At 35.4% G+C, this 24,717-nt stretch overlaps 1 protein-coding gene across 9 annotated transcripts in view; it reads right to left on the bottom strand.

The window, feature by feature from the left end:
- Positions 1–7,273: 7,273 nt before the first annotated feature.
- The window catches only part of bmpr1a.L (bone morphogenetic protein receptor type 1A L homeolog), a 58,261-nt gene continuing 40,817 nt past the window's right edge, over positions 7,274–24,717 (bottom strand). For 7 of the 9 annotated variants that reach the window (XM_041568388.1, XM_018224331.2, XM_041568390.1 and 4 more), the window contains 10 exons: positions 15,489–15,651; positions 13,888–13,990; positions 13,688–13,784; positions 12,240–12,336; positions 10,924–11,062; positions 10,651–10,843; positions 10,177–10,474; positions 9,810–9,985; positions 8,456–8,586; positions 7,274–8,097 (listed from right to left, as the gene is read on the bottom strand). In XM_041568388.1, the coding sequence (XP_041424322.1) occupies positions 7,972–8,097; positions 8,456–8,586; positions 9,810–9,985; positions 10,177–10,474; positions 10,651–10,843; positions 10,924–11,062; positions 12,240–12,336; positions 13,688–13,784; positions 13,888–13,990; positions 15,489–15,651 (1,523 nt within the window). In that variant the 3' untranslated portion in view covers positions 7,274–7,971. 9 annotated transcript variants of the gene reach the window in all.

The raw sequence follows: 24,717 nt of genomic DNA, 5'->3' as shown, positions 1-24,717 counted from the left end.
CTTTATTTTTTATCATGATGTAATAACTACTGTGTTATTACTACTATGTAATGTTTTGCTGCTCCTAATTGTATATATCACCTTAATGTGAGTCAACAAACAATTACCAGACATATACACGCAACAATAATTTACTAAAATAAGCTTATTTACTTAGAAATGATACATTGAACATAATCGGTGTACAGAACAAAGCAATTTATGGTAAACTTAATATAAGGCACCTCTGAAACCAGATGCTGTACAAAATACATTTAGTGTTACATTTTAAATTGTTATTCTACATTTTTTTCATATATCACAATAGTATAACCATACAGCTTATTTTAACCTTATATACAAGTACACGAATTTAACTACTTATTGTATACATTATACTACATGGTATAGATTGAACATTAGAACGGTAATGTCACATGTAAGAAAATGTTCCCTTTAACACTCTGCATGCCGGACGTGTTTTTTGTAAAAAAAAAAAAAAAAAAAAATTATATATATATATATATATATATATATATATATATATATATATATATATATATATATATATATATATATATATATATATATATATATATATATCTATATCTATATATATCTATATATCTATATCTATATATATATATATATATGGGATCACAAGGTACCAGGCAAGTTGCAACCCTGCATCAATCAAAATGCAACTCATAAACATAAAATATAGACACTGGTACTTGGTAACTTGCTTGCCAGTGCTGTATGTTTTACAAACTGTGGTGTGTAAAAGGTTAATCCCCTTCGATGCTGAAAAACAATTGAGAACACAGGAGGAAAAATGTATTACTTGTATTAATTGCCTCACAATAAAGGCTTTACCGTAACAACCTGTGAAGCTAAAGCAAGTCATAGCTACGCTGTAAATTATTTTAAAATATTATTTTAAAAATGGCAATGTATATTGCATTACAGTTGTACCTTTAATTTCCATGCACAGTTCTGATATGACTCCATAGAGATCAGGAAATACAAAGCAATGATGCTGCATGCCTAACTACCACTATCATAGTTGGATCTGATATAAATGCAGGACAAAGAATTACTGTTCAGTTGATTTTTTTTTTTTTTATTAAAGTTAGTATTAGTGTGATTAGACCACTCTGTTTAGTGGCTGGTGCATTCTACATGTTGATTGGTCTCATTCTTTCCTGGGTACAGACCTGCAGCAATGAATGAACTAGTATGTAATGCATGGCACAGTTGGTATATTAAGTATCACTGGTGGCTATAAGCCCTTTTGATATAGGTAACCAATGGTCTTGAGTAATAATAAAAAAAAAATACCATTTTGACAAAAAAAACGTATCACCTGCATTATTCAATGATCCTTTAACACTAGGTACTAGGCTTTCCAAAAACAAATGAATCCACATTTTATGCTTAAACACAAAACACAAGTTCACTCATATCATGAGAGATTTGTGCACCACTAACATAGTTTAAAGGGGTTGTTCACCTTTAACTTTTAGTGATATTCTGAGACACTTTGGAATTGGTTTTCGTTTTTTATTATTTGTGGTATTTGAATTATTTAGCTTTTTATTCAGCAGTTCTCCAGTTTGCAATTTCAGTTATTTGGTTATTTGCTAGGATACAAATTTGCCCAGCAACCATATACTGATCTGAATAGGAGACGACCTGCATAGAAAGATGAGTAATAAAAAGTAAAAATAACAATGCATTTTTTAGATGGCGTCAGTGACCCTCATTTGAAATTTGAAAGAGAAGAAAAGGGCAAATAAATTAAAAAAAATATATAAAACAATTAATGAAGACCAATGGAAAAGTTGCTTAGAAGTGGCCATACTAAAAGTTAATTTAAAGGTGAACTACCCCTTTAACATGAACAAAAAGTGCATATATGTATTTGTCCTGCAGTGGAAGGCTATGCAAGCATCTAATGATTCTGCCTTATGGGTCTGTAAACAATGGAGACTGTTGGTCTTCTGCAATTTTTTCTCTGTTCAGAAAAGGTATATTTTCTTGGGAAAAACAATTCATATAAGTAATCATACAATAAAAAGCCTACAGCAACCTTACCCTAAATCATTTTCTATGTCTTCCAACTCGAATACATAATTCTAAGCAACTTTCCAATCTACATTCATTAAAAGTTTTCAGTGCTTTTAAAGTTTTTTGTAAAAACAATTGATATTGAAAGCAGCATTGGCTTAACTCCCAGTTGTTACTTTTTAAACAATGTTGCAACAGACTTGGTTCCTCAGCAAAGACAGGTCTGTTAATCAGCTGCCTTGTCTTACATTGTATCAACCGTCTTAGCCATCAGGGCAGAGAATAGAAAGGGACAGAATGCTACTTTCAATAGCAATACATATACATATAACTTAACATAGACAATTTGTAATGAAAGTATATTGCAAAGTTGCTTAGAATTCTGTTTTCTTTAATTATGCAAATTTTTATTTTGGGGTTGACTTGCCCTTTAAAGAAGAGTTTGTATGCATTAAAGGCTGATGTAAATGACATATTTCCTTATAGCAATTTAGATATTTTAGATGTAAATGGTTTTCATTCTGCTGTTCTATTAGTGGTTAAAACTCCATGAATGACATTTGACCCTTGATTATCTCCACACGTCTATTATACAATTTGCTTAACTGTTACGTGAATGTGGCTCTTATCCACTCAATTGGAACTTCCCTGGGGCAACAAACTGGACCCCTATTTATCATGATGTGTAAAAAGTGGAGTGATGCATTTCTGGTGATGTTGCCCAGAACAAACAATCAACAATTAGATTCCAATAGTTGGAAAATGAAAGCAAAAATCTGATTGGTTGCTATGAGCAACATCACCATTAATGGTTCACTCCGCTTTTTATACAACATGATAAATAGACCCCAGTACTAGCTTCCTTGTAGAAACTATAGTAGGCTAATGTCATGCATAGTTTTTAATATCCACCAACGTTTTCATAAACTAGTGGGAAAATACTGCCTGACACTCCCCATGAAAGCTGTAGCTGAATTTAATGGCAACCGCCTGTGGCAGATTTTGGCCCCAAAACCTACAAATATAACATTTTGGTTCAAAATGTTTACTGATGCGTGAAGGGACAGGCAATTTCCATTAAATTCGGTTGCAGCATAACAACACTGGCTACATGTAACATTTGCTTTATAGCTTCTGAAGCAAGCAGACAACATATCATATTAACTTCAAATTCACACATTTTTGTTGCCACTGGCCCTTTTGAAAAGTGAAGGGAGACCATTTTATTTCAAAATAAACTGTTTGTTTCTAGCTATAATTTTTTCTGGCACAGCAGCAAATGTTGGCTTTTCGTGAAGATTACTTTAACCACATTGAAATATTCAGCCAAAACAAAACAAAAAAAAAAATTTGTATAAAGGACAACTAAGGCATTTCACATTGAGTCACCTTGAATATAAAGCATTGCATAGACATAAAATGACTTACTGGTCTAAGGTGGCTAATTCATACTCTTAATTGTATGCAGCTTGATACACACCACATAGAATACTGGGAAAAAGACCTAGTTGTTTAAAGGGATCCTGTCATGGGAAAACATTTTTTTTTTTTTTCCCAAAACGCATCAGTTAATAGTGCAATGAAATCCAATTCTCAAAAGAGCAAACAGATTTTTTTATATTCAATTTTGAAATCTGACATGGGGCTAGACATAGTCAGTTTCCCAGCAGCCCCAGTCATGTGACTTGTGCCAGCACTTTAGGATGGAACTACTTTCCGGCAGGCTGTTATTTCTCCTACTTAATGTAACTGAATCAGTCTCAGTGGGACTTGGCTTTTACTATTGAGTGTTGTTCTTAGATCTACCAGGCAGCTGTTATCTTGTGTTAGGGAGCGGTTATCTGGTTACCTTCCCATTGTTCTTTTGTCAGGCAGCTCGGGGGACAAGTGAGGGGGGTGATATCACTACAACTTGCAGTACCACATTAAAGAGTGACTAAAGTTTATCAGAGCACAAGTCACATGACTGGGGCAGCTGGGAAACTGACATTATGTATAGCCCCATGTCAGATTTCAAAACTGAATATATAAAAAAAAATCTGCTCTTTTGAAAAATGGATTTCAATGCAGAATTCTGTTGGAGCATTACTATTAACCAAAGCTTTTTGAAAAAAAAAAAACACATTTTCCCATGACAGTATCCCTTTAAGTCTAAATTTAGAGTATAATTTTTTGGAGTATTAATAAGAACCCAATAGTGTTGCACGTTTTAAAAAACAATCATTAACAATATAGTCAATTAACGCAGTGTCATTGGTACGCCCTGTGACTTATACTATTGGTTCACATTCCACATATATTCTCTGATTCCTTTGTTATTTAAACTTTAGTTATTTAAATCAAACATGTTTTTGATTAAAAACTGCTGAACATGCCAGTTCTGGATTTCAGTTTGGCAACTTTAGTGTTGGTCATTTAAATGACATTATGTAATTAAAAACAAAACGAAAAATGTTTAAAACATAGCAGTGCCTTACTAGAACTTGCAATGGATACATGGTATATACGTTTGGCAAATATTAGGCACACAACATACAAAAATTTGCTATACATTAAAATGAGGTAAAATCTCTACATTCATTAATAAGATTATTCTGTGTGAGTATTCGTCCAAGTCTGCTAATCAGAAACCAAACATTTTCCTTTCTTTAATATTTTTGTAACATCTGCAGTTTGATTAAACTTCACATATCCAAAAACATATTACATAGCTTAGATTTAACAGTCCTAAAAATATGAAAGATACCCTATTTCAAAAAGTACTGTATTTGCGAAGCAGTGTTTATAAAAAGTACAAAACAGATATTGCTTGCTTCATTGTTTTGATGTTCTTACAGTTTGATTAAATTAAACTGGATATGCTGTTTTTAGACAGACCAGATACTATTTTATTTAGTTACTCTACTCTAGCTGTAGGCAGGCTTTACCTTAGCAAGATAAAACAGAAGGGGAATAATGGCTTAAGAATGATTTTTTTACAGTATAATAAACAAAGGCATGCAGTAAGTTTTATAAAGCATTTTGCTAAGCAATGGCCAAGCTATGAAACGTATCAGCAGGGCTGGTGTAATCAATGTTCTGTCTTTATAATCAGATATTTAGTACCATTGATAAACCTGTAGCCTTCAGGCTGTAGTAGAACTTGAGAAGGCCGAGATACTACAGTTTGCACAGAGACGTAAACCTTAACTGTTTGGAGGATTGTACATTTTAGAAGTGATTTTAGTTGTGATTTGATATCTATGCTTACAAATATTACAATTCTTATATTTGAAGACCCAGTAATTAAAGCAATGTCTTAATTGTATCCTTTACTGCAGCTTATTAAAGGACCAGTAACAAAAAAAAATGTAAACAAAAAAAACCCACCAAGGCAATGTTAACTTTAAATTCTCAAAGTCTTTATTAAGAAATTACTTGCCAATCCTCTGCTTGCGTTCCTCTTCAGAAACGGCGACAGGGTGATGATCCATCATGCAGCGCTCGATTTCTCCTCCCTGGCTATCTCCTATAGAAGGCAGGGAGGAGAAATTGAGCGCCACACAATGGATTGTCGCTCTGTCGCCGTTTCTGATATGCAAGCAGAGAATCGGTAAGTCATTTCTTAATGAAGACTTTGCGAATTTAAAGTTAAAACAAATTTTTTTTTTTTTTTTTAAATTATGTTACTGGTCTTTTAAAGGGGCAATATACAAAATCTATAAGAAGATTATGGCTCTTTAATTTGTTTCCCCTTAAACCCAGCAAACTCTGCGGCTATTTTCTGGGCTAACATGGGATATACAAGACATTGGTTATTGTATATTCAAACACACAAACAACCTAAACTGCATTCATGTACTAACTGCATTCATGTACTAACTGCATTCATGTACTAACTGCATTCATGTACTAACTGGATTCATGTACTAACTGGATTTATGGACCCACAGATGGTCAGTGCTCCTTGATAATACAATACTATGATAAAATCACTTATCAATATACTGATTATATTGTAAACATTCCACGTCTTTGCTGGAGAATTGGTACTACCTAGTCTGCTTACCACATTCCCATGCCTCTGATAACATCACATGAATATGGCAAGCTTATGCTGTATAGGCCCTGTCAACTCTTATACATGATATGTGGCCACTAGTGGGGATGCAATAAGCAAAATGTGTTAAAGGAACAGTTCAGTGTGATAATAAAAACTGGGTAAATAGATAGGCTGTGCAAAATAAAAAATGTTTCTAATATAGTTAGTTAGCCAAAAATGTAATGTATAAAGGTTGGAGTGACTGGATGTGTAACATAATACCAAGAACACTCCTTCCTGCTTTTCAGCTCTATAACTGAGTTAGTCAGCAACTTGAAGGGGGGCCACATGGTACATATTGAGTTTGCAATTGATCCTCAGCATTCAGTTCAGATTCAAAAGCAACAGATATGACCCATGTGCCCCCCCCTCAAGTCTCTGATTGGTTACTGCCTGGTAACCAGTCAGTGTAAACCAAGAGAGCTGAAAAGCAGGAAGTAGTGTTCTGGCTACTATGTTAGACATCCAGTAACTACAGACATTATACATTTAAATTATATATTAGAAACAAATTTTATTTTGCACAGCCTATGTATCCAGTTTTTATGTTTACAATGAATAATTCCTTTAAGCAAATTGTGTTTGATCATGTGCATGATATGTTATTTTAATTCTATCCAGTATCTTGGAATACATTTTTATCTTTGCCTAAATACTTTTGAAGGTATTTATGATGGGGAAGGATCTGATGACAGCTATTACCCAGAAAATAGGACAAGGAATGCTTTATTAGGTGTTAAGTAATAGCAATAACCTGGCAGGGACTGAAATACCTTTAACTGTATATACTGTAAAATATGGTGTTTAGTTAAATGCTCTATTTTGCCACTGTTTGCTCTTATTAGAATAAACTTGCAGGTGAGTACTGGCGATATAAATATATGTAGTGTCATGCAGTGAGTCACATTACACTTCTGGAATAAGCAGTTACATCTTAGTTAAAATTGGTAGCATGCAACTGTGTATCACAGAAACAATATAAATCATTAAACATATTCTTACACTGCCATGCAGCAGTGCTGAGGGAAGCAATAAAGATGTTAGGTTCGGCTGAATCTCTGAGCATTATTCTTGTGCTCTGCAGGATCCTTTACGTTTAGTCACAAGAAGTAGCAGCATGCTGATTCACTTTAGTCATTTTAAAAGGTTTGATATTTGTTGTTTCAATAAGGTAAAGCATCTAGGTTACTAGGCACATATTTTAGCATTATACATTTTTAACATATTTATGAAAAAATAATATAAACAAGGAAATCTTACATGGGTTCTTCATAATGATGTTCAACCTATGGAGACGTGGCAAATGATTTCTGGCAAAAAGATTATATATATATATATATATATATATATATATATATATATATATATATATATATATATATTTTTTTTTTTTTTTCTTCCTCCTTTTTTTGGTTTACTCGTAATGTATGGAGTTAGGATTGAGATTTACCGCCATTCAATCCACAATAAAGCGAGAGCTGTTGAATTATTACTTTTATCGTATTACTTCTCCAGGATAATAATGGCAATAAGGGAATAAAATGCCTTTAACATGGTTACTGCTTTCACAGAAAGCAAAATTTTCTGAACATGCGATTCAGTAACCATCAAGCTGAATACTTTCATGTTAAAATGACCAAAGATTCGATATAAAAATTTTGAACGAAAATAATCTGTCCATGAGTACACAGAGTACTGTGTAATTCTACACAGTACTTAAAAGTAAATATATAGCAGCCAGCAAAATAAAACAAGGAGGTGCACAGGAAGTATTGATTGCCTCCTCTTTGCACTTGGCTTCTTTTCAAAAAAGTTCTGATACCAGTGTCCTATCTTCCATGTCAAATCTTGACGTCCTGGGACTCCACCATCTTTGCAAGTGTTTTCTTGATTCGCAGAGCTGTGAGACGGGAAGCAGGATTTTGAGCCCAGCACTCTGCCATCAGTTTTAAAACAGCTCTCAAACACTGCAAAGAAAGACATTATGTATATGTTATTATTAACAGCAGATGAAGCGATAAGTCAGCCATTGCCATCACAACTACTTCAATCAATGGATTTATTGGAAACTTCTAAAGCAATTAATGCTTGCAACATTATCACTAGATAATTTATAACCATTTCCTTTTTAACTCATCAGATCAGATTACACAGACATTCTAATAGCAGTCTAATTATATGGCATTATCTTCAGACCATGGCAGTAAGTAGGCATACATTGTCATCCTTATAAATAAACACTTATAAATATGCCCAGATTCATAGTATTAAAGTTTATAAAACCAATGTGAATTAGTGAAGTTAAAAACATTGTATAAAACTTACTTCATCACTGTTCCATCTATTTGATACTGTAGGCCTTAGGCATTTCATGCAGACAACTTCTCTCATATCCTCAAAGGATGGATCATTTGGCACCATGTCATAGTAAGGCAGTTGGTACTCTTCAACAATTCCTTCAAACAAATTATATGATATCATTTCCATTAGGATGGAAGGGCTAGTAAAATCATTGATAAATATATCTGATGTAAATTAAACTATGTATGTATGTATGTATGTATGTATGTATGTATGTATGTATGTATGTATGTATGTGTCCTGCCATTATTCACTAAATATGCTACTTCAGTTTCCCCACTCATTTTGTTGTAATCTTTTTTTTATGTAAAAATGGGTAAACAGCACACAGCATAATATGTGATGCATTGTCAACCATGTTTTCTTCGTTAGGTAAGGGCACACAAAGCATTGGCTCCGCTGCTCTCAGTCTGCATTTTTTTTTTCAGGGCAGATTTAAACATAAATGGACCTGAGGAATCCAAAAGAATTATTAGCAGTCTTGCCTGTTTAGCAAGTTGGGCATCCTAGTCTTTAAAGGACCAGTAACATCAAAAAATGAAATTGTTTTTAAGTAATAAAAATATAATGCAGTGTTGCCCTGCACTAAATTGCTGTGTTTGCAAACAAGCTGCGGTGTAGCCATGGAGGCAGCTATTCAAAGGAGAAAAGGCTCAAGTTACACAGCAGATAAGCTCTGTAGAACATAATGTTATCTGTTATCCACTAATAATCCTGTTCCATATAGCCTTTTTTCGATTTCAGCCATTGATAGTCAGCAGCTTGTTTATATAAACTATAGTAGTGTTTCTGAAGTAGTGCAACAGTACATGATATTTTCATTACTTTAAAAATATTCATTTTTTGCCGTTACCGTTTCTTTTAAGTCATGGAGTTTCTGTTTTGTTTTTTTTAAACAAAAGGTCTTATCGTACTTTGGAGCACTGTGGCTTTAGGCTGCTTGAAAAATATTTTCATATGAAAAACCATGTTTTAATAATAACATGGATTTATGAAGTGCGTTTTCGCAAATATACCTTTGCACTGGTTGGGCATGTTTTATATAGAGAAAGGTGCTTGCGAGGGGAGTGTTTGTGTTTTCTGATGAAACAAAGTTTCTACTACATAATTACATAATGCAGTAGAACTAAATTTTTTGGCCATAGGAAATTGTCATAGTAGTGGCCCTATATGCAGCAAATCAAAGCAATGTAATTAATAACATGGGCAATCTAAACAAGATTTAGCCCCATAAACAGCATGTAAGAGCAAAACCTTGGTTTTGTAGTTGTGTTTTCTCTAGCTAAATAGTCTATAGGTTTTGCCTGTGAAGCCTTACCTCCAGTTATGCAGCGACGGGTCATCTCCCAGATAATTAAACTGAAGCTGTAGATATCTGCCATAATATAAGCTTGGAAGTGATTCTTATTTAGACTTTCATCCAAAACTTCTGGGGCCATATAACGTTTTGTACCAACACGTGTGTTCAGGGGAATATCAACTTCATGAGTGTCACTAAGAAAGAAGGAATAGAGAAAAGAAAGAAGGAATAGCACAAACAATATGAATAAGTGTTCAATGTTGGAGACATAGGAAACTATTAGACACCTTATATTGGTATGTTTACTTGCAAGGAGCTGAACTTTTCATACTCATTTGTTCCACAGCATACGTAACCTCATTCATGAATGCAGAGCGAGACCTACCTGTTAAATTTTACTGCCAGTCCAAGGTCAGCAATGCAGCATGTCCAATTTTCTTTTATAAGTATGTTTTTACTTTTCAGATCCCTGTGTGCAATAGCAGGTTTTCCTTGAGTGCCATATATTTCAGTGTGGAGGTGACACAATCCACAAGCTGCCGAATAAGCAAGCTTGAGTAAAGATCTAGTATCCAAAGTGGTACACTTAAGGAAGTCATACAGTGATCCGTTTTCATGGTATTCTGTTATCAGGTACATCTGCGTCCATGAACCTGTTCCTTTAATGTCAGCTGCTATGAAACCTAAATAACAAAAAAAGTCTATTTATTTTATGGACAATGGTCTCTTAAAACAATGCCTGTTGTTAGTTACTCAAAGTCTTCATAAATACAGTTACATAAGTTATATAAGGGTATACAAAGATTATGTTGTAAAATATGATCAACGTTTAACTTTTTTTTTTTTTTGCATTCCTTACCAAGTATGTTTTCATGTCGCATGAGAACAGTTTGGTAGATTTCAGTTTCCCGGAACCAGCTGGCTTCTTCAGCAGTAAAGAACACTTTGACAGCCACCTTCTCTCCTCTCCATTTTCCCATCCATACTTCACCATACCTTCCCTTTCCTATCTGTCGAACCATTTGGATCTGCTTTGCTATAGTACGCTGAACCTACAGATTAAATGCATCACAAGATTAAAAATAAATGTAATATTATCAACACAAAATAAGTAAATGAAATGCATCCTTACCAATAATGGTAGCCCTGAGCCACTACCAGAGCTTTGTGATATATCAATAAGAGCCTTTAGGGACTCCCCAGCAGGTATAAAGGCATCATCAGGATCCAAATTTCTGTTATAAAGCATCCTTTGGGAATGCAGTTTATGTCTGTAAAAAAAATTACACTTGTTTGAACAAGGTGGCTGCACTAATATACATAGACACAGATATAGCAAAAATCACTCTCATATCATGTATACACAAGAAACAGGGTTCCCAGGGGCTAAAATATTTACTTAACTAGGTCAAACTTCTCCAAGTATTCTTAAATATAATATCGGTTTTTCCAGACTACAAATTTTAAAATGAATCCCTTACACTTAAAACCACTTCCTTGTAGAACTCCAAATGGCCTTCCTTGGGCTTAAATGTTATATCTACCGTTCTCCCACCTCTTCACTTTCCTGCACTTTGAATATACATTGGACTTGTTGCTATGGAACTGATAGGTGTAAGGGGTTAATAATTGAAGTTGTATGGTTAACCATTGCATTATGGGTGAAAAGGGTGGGGCTTTGCACTTATAGGTGTGTGTGGCACTTTTTATCCTGATGAAGGGAGGTTGGAACCCCCCTAAACGTTGATCATTGTGGTGAAAAATCAATAAAAAGAGGGGCACATCCCCGACTGCAGATAAATAGAGTGTGTGCGGATCCGAGAATTTTCTACTCTTTCTTGGGCTTTGCATTTTGACTCTTTAAGGTGCACAAAATCAGTTTTTTTTTTTTAAATCATTAAAGTATTTTGAAATCTGCTAAAAACAAAACAATAAAAATGCCAACGTTCCACAAATATACCATAAACATAATAGGTCATATTCTACATTATGCAACTACAGGTATGGGATCTGTTATCCGGAAATCCGTTATCCAGAAAGCTCTGAATTACAAAATAGGCTGCCTCCCATAGACTCAATATTATCCAAATAAATCAAATTTTTAAAAATGATTTTGGTGTACTTGATCCAAACAGAGATATAATTAATACTTATTGGAAGCAAATCCAGCCTATTGGGTTTATATAATGTTTACATGATTTTCTAGTAGACTTGAGGTAGGACGATCCAATTTAGGGAAAGATCCATAATCCGGAAAACCCCAGGTCCCAAGTATGCTGATTAACAGGTCCCATAAATAAGACTGCAATCATTACTGTGACTATTGCAGTCTAAAAGTACATCTGAGCTATCAATAATTGCCCCAATTTAACCTATTTGTGCTATAAAACACAAATTATTGTGCCAAGATGCACAGGCTATTGGAATATTCAAATAAAAATGTCTTACTTGTAAATCCATATGATAAGAATGAAGCCCACAATTAAAATCAAGCAGACCACCAATGAAATGATGAGAGCAATGAAGCGCAAGCCATATTCTCCATCTGAAACAATGAAAGGAATTAATGCTTAGGAAATCACAAAGAAATTTTCCCTCAAGTGTATTCCTCCATTGGTTTCACTCTACTACATAAGCAAAAAAGGAATGGAAGACACCTGTAACAACTGTAACAGTAATCTTCCATTTACTTGAAAAAAAAAAAATCTCCTGTGCAAATATATCTGCAACTGCACAAATCAAAAGAATTGTGGCTGCATTTGATTTATATGCACATATAAATGTGTTTGCTTTCAAAATAGCAAAAACAAGTATGCTCTGTATACATGTAATGTCTCTGTCAATTTAAGGGCATCGTCTACCACAATCTTAAAGGAACATCATCATCGAAAAATGAAAGGGTTTTAAAGTAATAAAAATATTATGCAGTGTTGCTTCAGAAACACAACTATTGTTTATATAAATAAGCTGCTGTGTAGCAAAGGGGGCAGCCATTCAAATGAGAAAAGGCTCAGGTTACACAGCAGTTAGCAGATAAGCTCTGTAGAACATTATGGTGTTATCTGTTATCGACTATTCAACATGTGCCATATAGCCTTTTTTCAATTTCTGCCATTGCTACACTGAAACTTGTTTATATGAACTATATTAGTGTTTCTGAAGCAAACAGATCAGTTTTACCAGTGCAGGGAATCAGTACATGATATTTACATTACTTTAAAACACTTTCATTTTTCAATGTTACTGTTCCTTTAAAAAAAAAAAAAAAACTAACACCAAAAAAAGTGTTTTAATGTAATTAAAATACATTACAATATACATATACAATATACAGTATATTAAAATATAATGCACTGTTGCCTTACATAAAACTGGTGTTTGCTTCAGTGAAACGCTATAGTTATACAGTCGAATATAAATGAGCTGCTTTGTAGCTGTGCGACATTTATTCCAAGTAGAAAGGGTTCAGGTTGCAGAGCAGATCCTTGTGCTATTTAGTCCTATTTCAATTGCCTCCGTAGCTACAAAGCAGCTTGTTTATATAAACGTTAGTTGTGTTACTAAAGCACAAAGAGCAGTTTTTATATTTTAAATTACTTTTATAAACTTTCATTTTTTTGGTGTTACTGTGCCTTTAAAAAAACCTTTCTTCCAAAGTATTCTATCATCCTCGATTGTAATCGTGAAATAGGTCAAATAAGGGCAGACTGTGAACTGCCGTTTCATATGGATTTAACTCTTTTACGACTAACAATGACAAATTATATTATTTTGTTTTGCTAATTGCACAATTATAAAGAAGCAATCAGCAAAATGTAATTCCTGACATAAAAAACGTGTGTATATCAATATAATAAGCGGCAATAATGAAAGTACCTAAAATTAATTAATCGTACCTGATATCTTTGGTGACAACGTAGGCTCCAAATCTCTGTTACAGAAATCCGTCCGGCAACATTCAATAGTTCTCCGTGACAGGGCTTTTGGAGAATCCTATTTAAATAACATTTCACAGATATTAGGCAAGGATAACAAATTACTTTCCACTTGAATATTTTTTTAGTCAAATAGACTTTTAACATATTAAGAATCTTACCTTGCACTGAAAGTCTGAACCTTCCATTTTCATGCAGCCAGATGTTAAAATGATATCCCCATGGTCATCTTCTTCAATCATTGCAAAGCATTGGCCATTCGTGCTGGAAACAAAAAAAATTAGACTCAAATATTTATCAAAACCATATGGAGAAATACAAGAAGTAGAATCTACAAATGGAAAAAACAACATTTTAAAATGTAATAGTTTAAAATAAATCAAGGGAATGTTTAGAGAAAATGTGCCTACCCTAGTAAAAGTTAAATGTGTATATCCTTCTATGTTAAGGGTTTTTAAGCCAAAACCAAGGCAGAGAAAAGTTAAGAATAGCATAGAACATAGCTTAAATATGCACAATTGAACAGATGTGGTCTTGTCTCAGTGATTTTTCCTCACTATGCTTCATGCATTCAGCAATATAAATTGTGATATAAATAGCCACATGATGGCAGTATTGCATCCTTGTTTTAAAACACACAATGTTTTTAATGGTAAAAACTTAGGAAAAACCTGCCTGTCTTCTATTAACTCTTTCACTACCATTCCATTTTCATAAAAGCACTTTCCAACTGAAAGACATTATTTCAATATTTTCACGAAGGGTATTTCCTAACGGTTAGTTCACACGAGAAGATTTGGGGAGATTTTGTCGCCTGGCAACTAATCGCCTCTTCTGGGTGACAATCTCCCCGAACTGCCTTTGTGTGTCTTCCCATCTACTATAATGAAAAGTCGCCTGCGCTAAACCACACGTGGCGCTTCGTTTTCCGAAGTTGACTCGTGAGGCAACTTCCGCCAATTTCTGAAAACGCAGCGCTGCGTGTGCTCTAGCGCAAGCGACTTTTCATTATAGTGGATGGCAAGACACGCAAAGGCAGTTCGGGGAGATTGTCGCCCAGAAGAAGAGGCTATTACTTGCCAGGCGACAAAATCTCCCCGAATCTCCTCGTGTGAACTAACCCTAAGGGTAATGTTCAGTCTAATCAGGCAAAATAAATGAAGTTGTATACTTTTCAGGAAGCCTAACCTTTATAATGCCTGCATTTTTAAATTATTCCATGTGAAGAAAATGGTAAAATTTACCTTCATACAGAGAATCATCAGATTTTTTTTTTTTCTTGCATGAAAATGTAACTAATTTGAAATGCTCCACGTCTCTTAAGGATATCAATTTCAATTATGGATAGTTTTATCAATATTCCTGACATGTATAGATCAAAAAATGTGTCTTCTGGCATTAGTGTATATATCTACATTATGAAAAATATGTCATTGTCTTTCATATAGTTATATCAAACAGTTTGATATAATAGTGTGATAACCTGCTCACATAAGTTTTTCAAACGGTTTATAGAGTGTATGATTAACGCGTTTCGGCTCAACTGGAGCCGTCGTCAGGCTCCAGGTGAGCCGAAACGCGTTGATACACCATGCACCAATAAACAACCTTTTTGATACACGCTGGATGACATCTGATGTGAGTGCTTTCATGGACTGGAATATATTTTATATATACACAAACACATACATACACACACATTCATAAAAGTTACAGACAGTATATATTTGAAAGCAGATATGTCTGCCATAGTACCACTTACATGCATGTATTGTTTACAGCATTTTGAGGACAGTATCCAGAGCAGTAACAGTTTAGAAATGGTAGTGTATCCTCTGGTGCCAGTGTTACACCATTTTCCTGTTTCTTTGGGTCTGAATTGGATTTCATTCCTGTTCTGTGTGGCAAGATGTTAAAGTCCTGTCCTGTAAGTGGAAAAAGGATGCAATTTAACAACCTGACAATATAAGTTTGCATAAATGCTTTGGTCTGAACATCAAGACTAATCAATTAAAATTCATGTTGATATTTATAAAGAAAAAGATAATTAGTGACCTAAATGTTACACCACCTGCCAAGTACCACAGTGTGGTAATCTTCAATAAAATCATTAGAATAAATCTATATAGCCTATATGTTCATATGGTGACATCCAATCTAGAGAGGTTTATAAAGAGGGCAAATATTGATAGTGACTGTGCAAACCATCAGTCCTACAGAGATATTGAATACCATGGTTTCCCTTCGTTATTACTCCTTAGATGCAGATCCTGCATGTATTCGCATTAACCAACTGGACCACATAGATATAAATGTGTGTGCTTGGCCAAATAATAAAGGAAAGCCATTAGTACAGACTGGATTCTGGCAACATAAGACTGACAGGTACAGTCCTGCATTGGGAATGATTACACATGGAATACCCACAAAGAGCTCAGTATTTGGTCGGCAAACTTGTCTCCTTGTCTACTGAATAAAGCTCCCATAGACGCGACGATTCTTCTTGCCGAACGACCGATTTTAGGGAAGTCCGACCAATCCATCGAAATTATCGTGCGGTTAGTGGGATTCGAACGATCGTACATCTTACGATTTTTCGGCCGACCCCCAAAATGAACACTTAAGCAACAGATAGTTCATATAATATTAAGTGGCATATTAAAGAATCTCACCAAACTAGAATATATATTTAAGCAAATATTGCCCTTTTACATCTCTTGCCTTGAGCCACCATTTCGTGATGGTCTGTGTGCTGCCTCAGAGATCACCTGACCAGAAATACAACTCTAACTGTAACAGGAAGAAGTGTGGAAGCAAAAGACACAGCTCTGTCTGTTAATTGGCTCATGTGACCTAACATGTATAGTTTGTTGGTATATTTGTGAGTACAGTGAATCCTACGATCCCAGGGGGCAGCCCTTATTTTAAAATGGCAATTTTCTATTTATGATTACCCAATGGCACATACTACTATAAAAGTATATTATTCTGAAAATGGTTTATTTACATGAAGCAGGGTTTTACATATGAGCTGTTGTATGCAATATATTTTTATGGAGTCCTACATTGTTTGGGGGGTATAGTTTTCCTTTAAAGGCAAATAAAACAAATGCAAATTGATAAAGATTTCTAATTGTATAAAAAAATTGTGAAATGAACTCCAAATTCCAGTAAAGGAATGAAATGCAGACAAGTTTCCAGACATGCTCAAATGATAGGAAATACTTTTTTTTCTGCTGCAAGCATTTCCTTAAAATTGTGTAAGTGTTTCATTTGGAAATGAAGACAAAACACAATCCAGTGCAGAGGCCAAAGCAGTGCTCATGATCTAACTTTCCAAGTCAGAAAAGAACTGCAATTAAAAAAAAAAACTGCCTCCTTGTGCAGGAGTTACGGTAGACTGGTTATCGCCATAAGATTTGCAGTGGCTTATAATTTAAATACTTTATTTCTCAAATACATGTATGGGATCTATTAACGAGAATGACTGGGACCTGTGATTTTCGATGATAAGGGATCCTACCATAATGAGGTGTAAATAGGTTAGTGTCACACATGGGGGCAGATTTATCAAGGGTCGAATTTCGAGGGTTAATAAACCCTCAAAGTTAAATCCTTCAAATTCAAATATCGAATTCGAAGGATTTAGCGCAAATACTTTGAACGATTTAATAAAAATCGGTCGATCGAACGATAAAATCCTTCTAATCGAACGATTTTAAGTGAACAAGCGAATGATTTTTATTCGACCAAAAAAAAGCTTAGAAAAGTGCTGTGGAAGGTCCCCATAGGCTAACATTACAGCTCGGTAGGTTTAAAGTGGCGAAGTATGAAGTCAAAGTATTTTTTGAAGAGACAGTACTTCGACTATTAAATGGTCGAGTGGTCAAACGTTTTTTACTTCGAATTGTTCGAATCATTCAATTCAATCTAATTTAACCCATTCGATGGTCAAAGTACCCAAAAAAATACTTCGAAATTAGAATTTTGTTTTCGTTTGAATTCTTCACTCGAGCTTAGTAAATCTGCCCCATGGTGTTTTCTCAACTTCAGCAAAGGTAATTAAACCGACAGAGAAAATGCTGATCTGCTCTACCTTCTGGCCTGTCTTTGGTATGTACTGAAAGGCACCTGTCAATACACACATGCCTATATTGGCATTAAAATAAATGGCGGGTGGGTGCCATATGTGACACTAGCTTTTAGAGACATACCTGATTCCATATATAAAAATTACATTTGCAGTGCTGTGGAATATGTTGGCACTTTAAAAAATAAGTGTTAATAATAATTATAAGAATAATACCCATGTCAGTTTGCCTGTGCCACCAGGTTCAGATCCCCCCACCTTAGGATCACAGTGTGTTCCAACCCCACATTCAGCTTGTGAAACAATACAGTTAAAACAGTTACAATTGTTTGTATAATGTAAATCATCAGCTCACTATGCCTTCTGCAAGATCTCCCCTATCTCCACTGCAGTTCTAGCTGAGGCAGGCATTTTGGATTTCACTGGATCCTCCTACCTATATCTTCCCAGCCAACTGTAGCTCTGAAATCTCAGACATGCTCAGTTGAAATTCCTTGATTGCTTATCAACCCTTCTAAGCTATTTTCAAATCAGCCAAACCTCTGTCTTAAGCTCCCCATAGACGCCACGATTCTTCTTGCCGAACGACCAATTTTAGGGAAGTCCGACCAATCCTTCGAAATTATCGTGCGGTTAGTGGGATTCGAACGATCGTACATCTTACGATTTTTCGCCCGACATCTGTCAGGAAATTGACCGGCCAGGACAAAAAATCTTTGTTGGTCCCAGTGCAATCTATCTATGTTTGCAGGGCCAAGCAGGCAGCTCCCCTTTGTTTTCCTGGCAAATTGGTCTTTTTAGTTGGTGGTAAATTCGTACGATCATTCCGAGAAGATCGTGGTCTAACGATCAGGATATGTATGATCTTTTAAAAATCTCAACATCTATGGCCAGCTTAAGCTGCTGTTCAGTAGTGCTGCCACCTTCTGGAAGTTAGTGTGTGCCCTTCATTTGCATAATAACATCACCAGCAGGGGACACGATAGGGAAATCTCGTGATACTTCTAGTGGAGGAGTTTAAAAAACAAGGCATTCTAGGTAGGAGACTCAAGCCAGTGCTACAACCTGAGCATGCTCCTGAAATTTGCATGTTATAGACTGTTATAGTTAGGGATGCACCGAATCCAATATTTTGGATTCGGCCGAACCAACCAAAACCTTCGCAAAAGATTCGGTCGAATAACGAACCGAATCCGAACCCTAATTTGCATATGCTAATTAGGGGTGGGAATGGGAAAACATTTTTTACCTTGTCTTGTGACAAAAAGTCATGAGATTTCCCATCCTCCCCCTAATTTACATATGCAAATCAGGATTCGGATTCGGTTCGGCTGAGCAGAGGGATTCAGCCGAATCCCAATCCTGCTGAATTACGCCGAATCCTGGATTCGGTGCATCCCTAGTTATAGTCTCAGTATGGACTACCTCAGTGAAAGAACCCATTTGACAAAGTAAGGGATCTTTTAAAACAAAACCTGCAGTTTTTTTTAAAAAAACAATATATATTTAGTTTGGTTAAACATGATTAGGTTGTACTGGTCATATTGTTAATATGTGTTTGATTTTGGCTGTGATAGGTGCCCTTTAAAGGGTGTTGGAAAATAGTTTTTAAAGGAGTTGTTCACCTTCCAGTTCAGTTGGTTTCAGATAGTTCACCACAAATAAAAACTTTTTCCAATTACTTTCTATTTCCTATGTGTGACCGTTTTGCTAATATTGAAGTTTAGTTTAATTTTTTACCTTCTTTTGTCTTTCTAAAGCTGCTGGAAGAACTGCAACAGCAGTTCCAGAAAAAGCATCATTTTATGACCCAACAGCACCAGAGCTCGACACCTGCTATTTCTTGGCTCTTATACCACTAGCTTAGGAAGGTTCAGTCCCCAACCCCTGCAGATAGTGGGTAAGTGGCAGCATTGCGGCTGCTGAATGAGACAACAGCAGTTCCAGAAAAAGCATCATAACAGCACCAGAGCCTTACACCACTAGCTTAGGAAGGTTCAAATCTCAATCCCTGCAGACCTGTCACCCAAAAAAAATCCAACTCATATTTTATCATGTTTGTCAAGCAAAATAAAATTTAATTACATTATATAAATATATAAATTATATATAGCAGCCATTTTGTGGACACTATTATTAAGGCAAGCCTTGCATCATCTCAAAATCTTGTTTGTGCACCAGATGTCCATCCCCATGCCCTGGTTACACAATTCAATGGTAAAGAGAGAGGGGGGAATGAGAGGAGTGCAGTGACATAACTGCCTGCCCAGCCTCTATGCCTAAGGCATAGAGGAGAGGCAGGAAATATTTGATTGACAGCTGGGATTTTTAAATGATAAAGTTTACAACAGCAATGGATGATTTCATAAAAAAAAAAGAATTTGGATTTTATGTTTAATTTGCAAATGATTCCTATTATACAGCTTTTTATGTCATGGTGACAGGTCCACTTTTAGGAACAGCATACACCTATATACTTTTCATATATTTTTCAACATGTGTAAATATAACAGAGTTTTCTACCTGTTCTTCTGAAACTAGGTTTAATGCCTGTTTGCCCTTTTTACTTAAAGAAATAATGATGCCAAAAAGTGTTCTATTACATGGAGTTATGTTGAAAAATGCAATCCGTAAAGTGAAGAAAGATGAAAGTATCTGATTAAAAATATTTAACGTGAGCATATGGGAAGGTATTCTGAAAAACAAAGCTTATATCTTGTCTCCACATGTGTTACTGCTCCCCCCTCCCTGTTTATAGCCTCAGCAGTCACAAAGGAGTCTGAGGTCTGGCAAAGCACAGTGAATCAGCTTTTCCTCCAAAATGCTTTCCTATTGCTGTTTCAAAGGAAAACAACATCAAACAATACTCCTGCATAAGGATGACTGACTTAAAGCCACTTTGTCAGGCATCGCAGTACATGTTAAGTGCATAAGGTTAACTTTTAAAGATTACATGGGGCCATGTACACAAAAAGTGAAGGTCATTAATCATTTCTATAGAGCGATATTGTGAATAAATATATGCAGCAGATTTAAAGTTTATGTTTGATACTGTATACCATATTTTTAAGCAACACCCATAAAGATGGGGGGGAGCTATTTTGAGCAATTTGTCTAAATTATATAAATAACAATTTGTACCACATTGGGCTTGTATAGTGGGGCAACTAATTACAAATATTTGTGTTTCTTCTCAAACATAGGATTCTTACCACCAAAATAAAAACAGATTAGTCTCCCAAGCAACATTTAAAGTATGATGGGTATAGTTACTTTCTACTGACTGGATCAAAACAATATGTCAACAATTGTGATTTTATTTTATATAAAACACTTACACTAAACTTTTGACAATGTTTTGTCACCAATGATGTTACACAACTGACATCTCTGAAGTAACAACAAAGGTCTAATGCTAGCCATAGACTGATTATTAGGCTATATTGGATGAATGAATGCCCATTCCAATTTTCCAACTTGCAACTAACCATTCAGATTAAAATAAATTAGTAAAGAGGACAAATCACGCAAAGCTCGGATCATTAATTGACAGACAGCAATCGTTTCAAATTTATGTCCGACAACTAGTAGTGAGAATCTACCATTGATATCATCAGATAGGCAATACATGTAGAGATATTATCAGTAGCCGATATAAATCTTTTAACCTTTCCGATTGACTGAACAACCGATCGTCATGGCACAAAAAATTACGAGACAATCTGCACATGGTCCAAAAATCGCACAAATCTTCGTCTCGTACGATCTTTGCATCTATGGCCAGCTTAAGGCCTTTAAAGGAAAACTATACCCCCCAAACAATGTAGGTCTCTATTAAAAGATACTGAGTAAAACAGCTCATGTGTAAAACCCTGCTTCATGTTAATGAACCATTATCATAATAATATACTTTTTTAGTAGTATGTGCCATTGGGTAATCATAAATAGAAAATTGCCATTTTAAAAAATAAGGGCCGCCCCCTGAGATCGTAAGATTCACTGTGTACACATACAGACCACATGTAAGGCCACATGAGCCAATTAACAGACAGAGTTCTGCCTTTTGCTTCCTCACTTCTTCCTGTTACAGTTAGAGTTGTAGTATTTCTGGTCAGGTGATCTCTGAGGCAGCACAGATAGAGTCATGAAATGGTGGCTCAAGGCAAGAGATGTAAAAGGGCAATATTTATGTAAATATACATTCCAGTTTGGTAAGATTCTTTAATATGTCATTCAATTTGATATAAACTATCTGTTGCTTAAGTATTCATTTTGGGGGTATAGTTTTCCTTTAACAGTCCCAATACACTAAAGAATATTTCACAGAAAAAAACATTTTTAAAAAACTCAAGTGTGCTTTTCTTATAATGCTCACATTTTTTTATGTATAATGGCGCAAAATTAAAGGAATTTTAAATTTAGTATGTGTAAATCTACTAGTGTATACATATATAACAAAAGCATTAGGGACACAGAAATTGTCCAGCAACTAAATAGTATCACAGAAAATCAGTCCTGGATGTGTGTGAAAGTTTTACAAGTGCTCATGTATCTTTTATTTAGAACCTTGGACATCTTCTATTTGACAACCCTATAAAAATGAACCTATAATGTACTTATCCATAATTGCAATAAGTTTGTAGTAGTGTGTTTGCAAATGAAATATGCCAATGACCACGCCTATAGATGAATTTCTGCATGCAGGGCATACAGACAACAGCACTATAAACCAAATTAAACACTGCAACAACCATTTAGGACATAAGTGGCTGTGTAGTTTCCATACAGGTCAACCATGGAATGGGACTACAGTTTTAATGGACAAACTAGTATGTTTAATAAATTAAAAGCTCAGTATGTAATGGGGAAGTGTATGTAAGCACATGCTTTCTCTCAGGTGGTCACTTTGCAATTTTATTTAATGCTCAACATCACACAACACTGCATATCTGTGTGTACCTGTGATTGCATTGAACAATTAATGCTGAAAACATTCTTTAATCATGTGCCAATACTTAAAGGAATACTGTCATGGGAAAAAAATTTTTTTTTCAAAATTAATCAGTTAATAGTGCTGCTCCATGACATGACTGGGGGCAGCTGGGAAATTGACAAAATGTCTAGCCCCATGTCAGATTTCAATATTGAATATAAAAAAATCTGTTTGCTCTTTTGAGAAATGGATTTCAATGCAGAATTCTGCTGGAGTAGCACTATTAACTGATGTGTTTTGAAAAAAACATGTTTTCCAATGACAGGATCCCTTTAAGGGGAGCCACATGGGACATAACTGTTCAGTGAGTTTGCAACTGATGCTTAGCATACAGGTCAGTCACGGGATCAGCCCCATGAGGGAAGAAATGGTTAAATGGTTGTATGTAATATTACTGAAATGTCCCCCAACGTCCTCACGAGCTTTCAGGACGTGTGAGCTATTATTTAAAGGGATCCTGTCATCGGAAAACATGTTTTTTTCCAAAATGCATCAGTTAATAGTGCTACAGATTTTTTTATATTCAATTTTGAAATCCAAGAGCAAACAGATTTTTTTGTCAATTTCCCAGCTGTCCCAAGTCATGTGACTTGTGCTCTGATAAACTTCAATACTGCTGTACTGCAAGTTGGAGTGATATCACCCCTCCCTTTCCCCCCCAGCAGCCAAACAAAAGAACAATGGGAAGGTAACCAGATAGCAGCTCCCTAACACAAGATAACAGCTGCCTGGTAGATCTAAGAACAGCACTCAATAGTAAAAACCCATCTCCCACTGAGACACATTCAGTTAAATTGAGAAGGAAAAACAGCAGCCTGCCAGAAAGCATTTCTCTCCTAATGTGCAGGCACAAGTCACATGACCAGCGGTAGCTGGGAAATTGACAATATGTCTAGCCCCATGTCAGATTTCAAAAAACAGCACTATTAACTGGTTCATTTTGAAAAAAATATTTCCCATGACAGTATCCCTTTAAGTTTATGGAGTGGGGGGAGGAAGCTGGAGTATTAGAAAGAAACCTACACAAGCAGGGGAGAGCATATAAACTTCATGCAGACAGGTTCAAAAGAAGGCTGAACACCAGAACTGCACAAGAGAATTGTATTGCTACCTAAAACTAGTGATGCACCGAGTACAATATTTTGGATTCGGCTGAACCCTTAAATCCTTCGTAAAAGATTGGCCAAATACCGAACCAAATCTGAACCCCAATTTCCATATGCAAATCAGCGCCGGGGGGGGGGGGTTTACTTTCTTTTGTGACAAAAAGTCACATGATTTTCGGGTTCAGCCAGGCACAAATCTGAATCCTGCTGAAAGCCTAACTGAATCCTGGATTCGGTGCATCCCTAACTAAAACCAACTGCCCTATAACACAAGCTTAAGTGTAATACCTAAAAATCACACCTTTCCTGACCTACTAGCATGGTCTTCTACAGATTCATAGATTGTGTATTTTTAGGTGTTGGCATAAATTCATGTGGGCAACTACAGGCAGGAGCATATTTACCATATAGGCAGTCCAGGGCCTGTGCCTAGGGCTGCAGCATAAAGGGAGCAACGCTCGGATCCCTATATGGTAAAAGAAACTTTGTAGAAAAATCCTACTTCCCATGCTGCCAGATGCTCTCCTATTAAATACAGCATATGATTGACAGCAACGGACCTGAATAAGCTACTGACTACAGGTATGCAACCTGAATACGCCGCTGACTACAGGTATGCAATCTATCATCAGGAATGCTTAGGACCTGGTATTTTACTAAAAAAAATATGTTTTTCCATAATTTCATTCACCATACTACGAAAACATTTAAACATTCAATGAACCCAAAAGGATTGCAGTGGCTCTAGTACAAGATTCTGTAGTATTATTAGAGAAAAATGTAATTATCTTAAATTAGAATT

This window comes from Xenopus laevis, chromosome 7L, assembly GCF_017654675.1.
Source record: "Xenopus laevis strain J_2021 chromosome 7L, Xenopus_laevis_v10.1, whole genome shotgun sequence".
Taxonomy (NCBI): domain Eukaryota; kingdom Metazoa; phylum Chordata; class Amphibia; order Anura; family Pipidae; genus Xenopus; species Xenopus laevis.
Note: the sequence above shows the minus strand (reverse complement) of the source record. Positions and strands in the feature narration are given on the sequence as shown.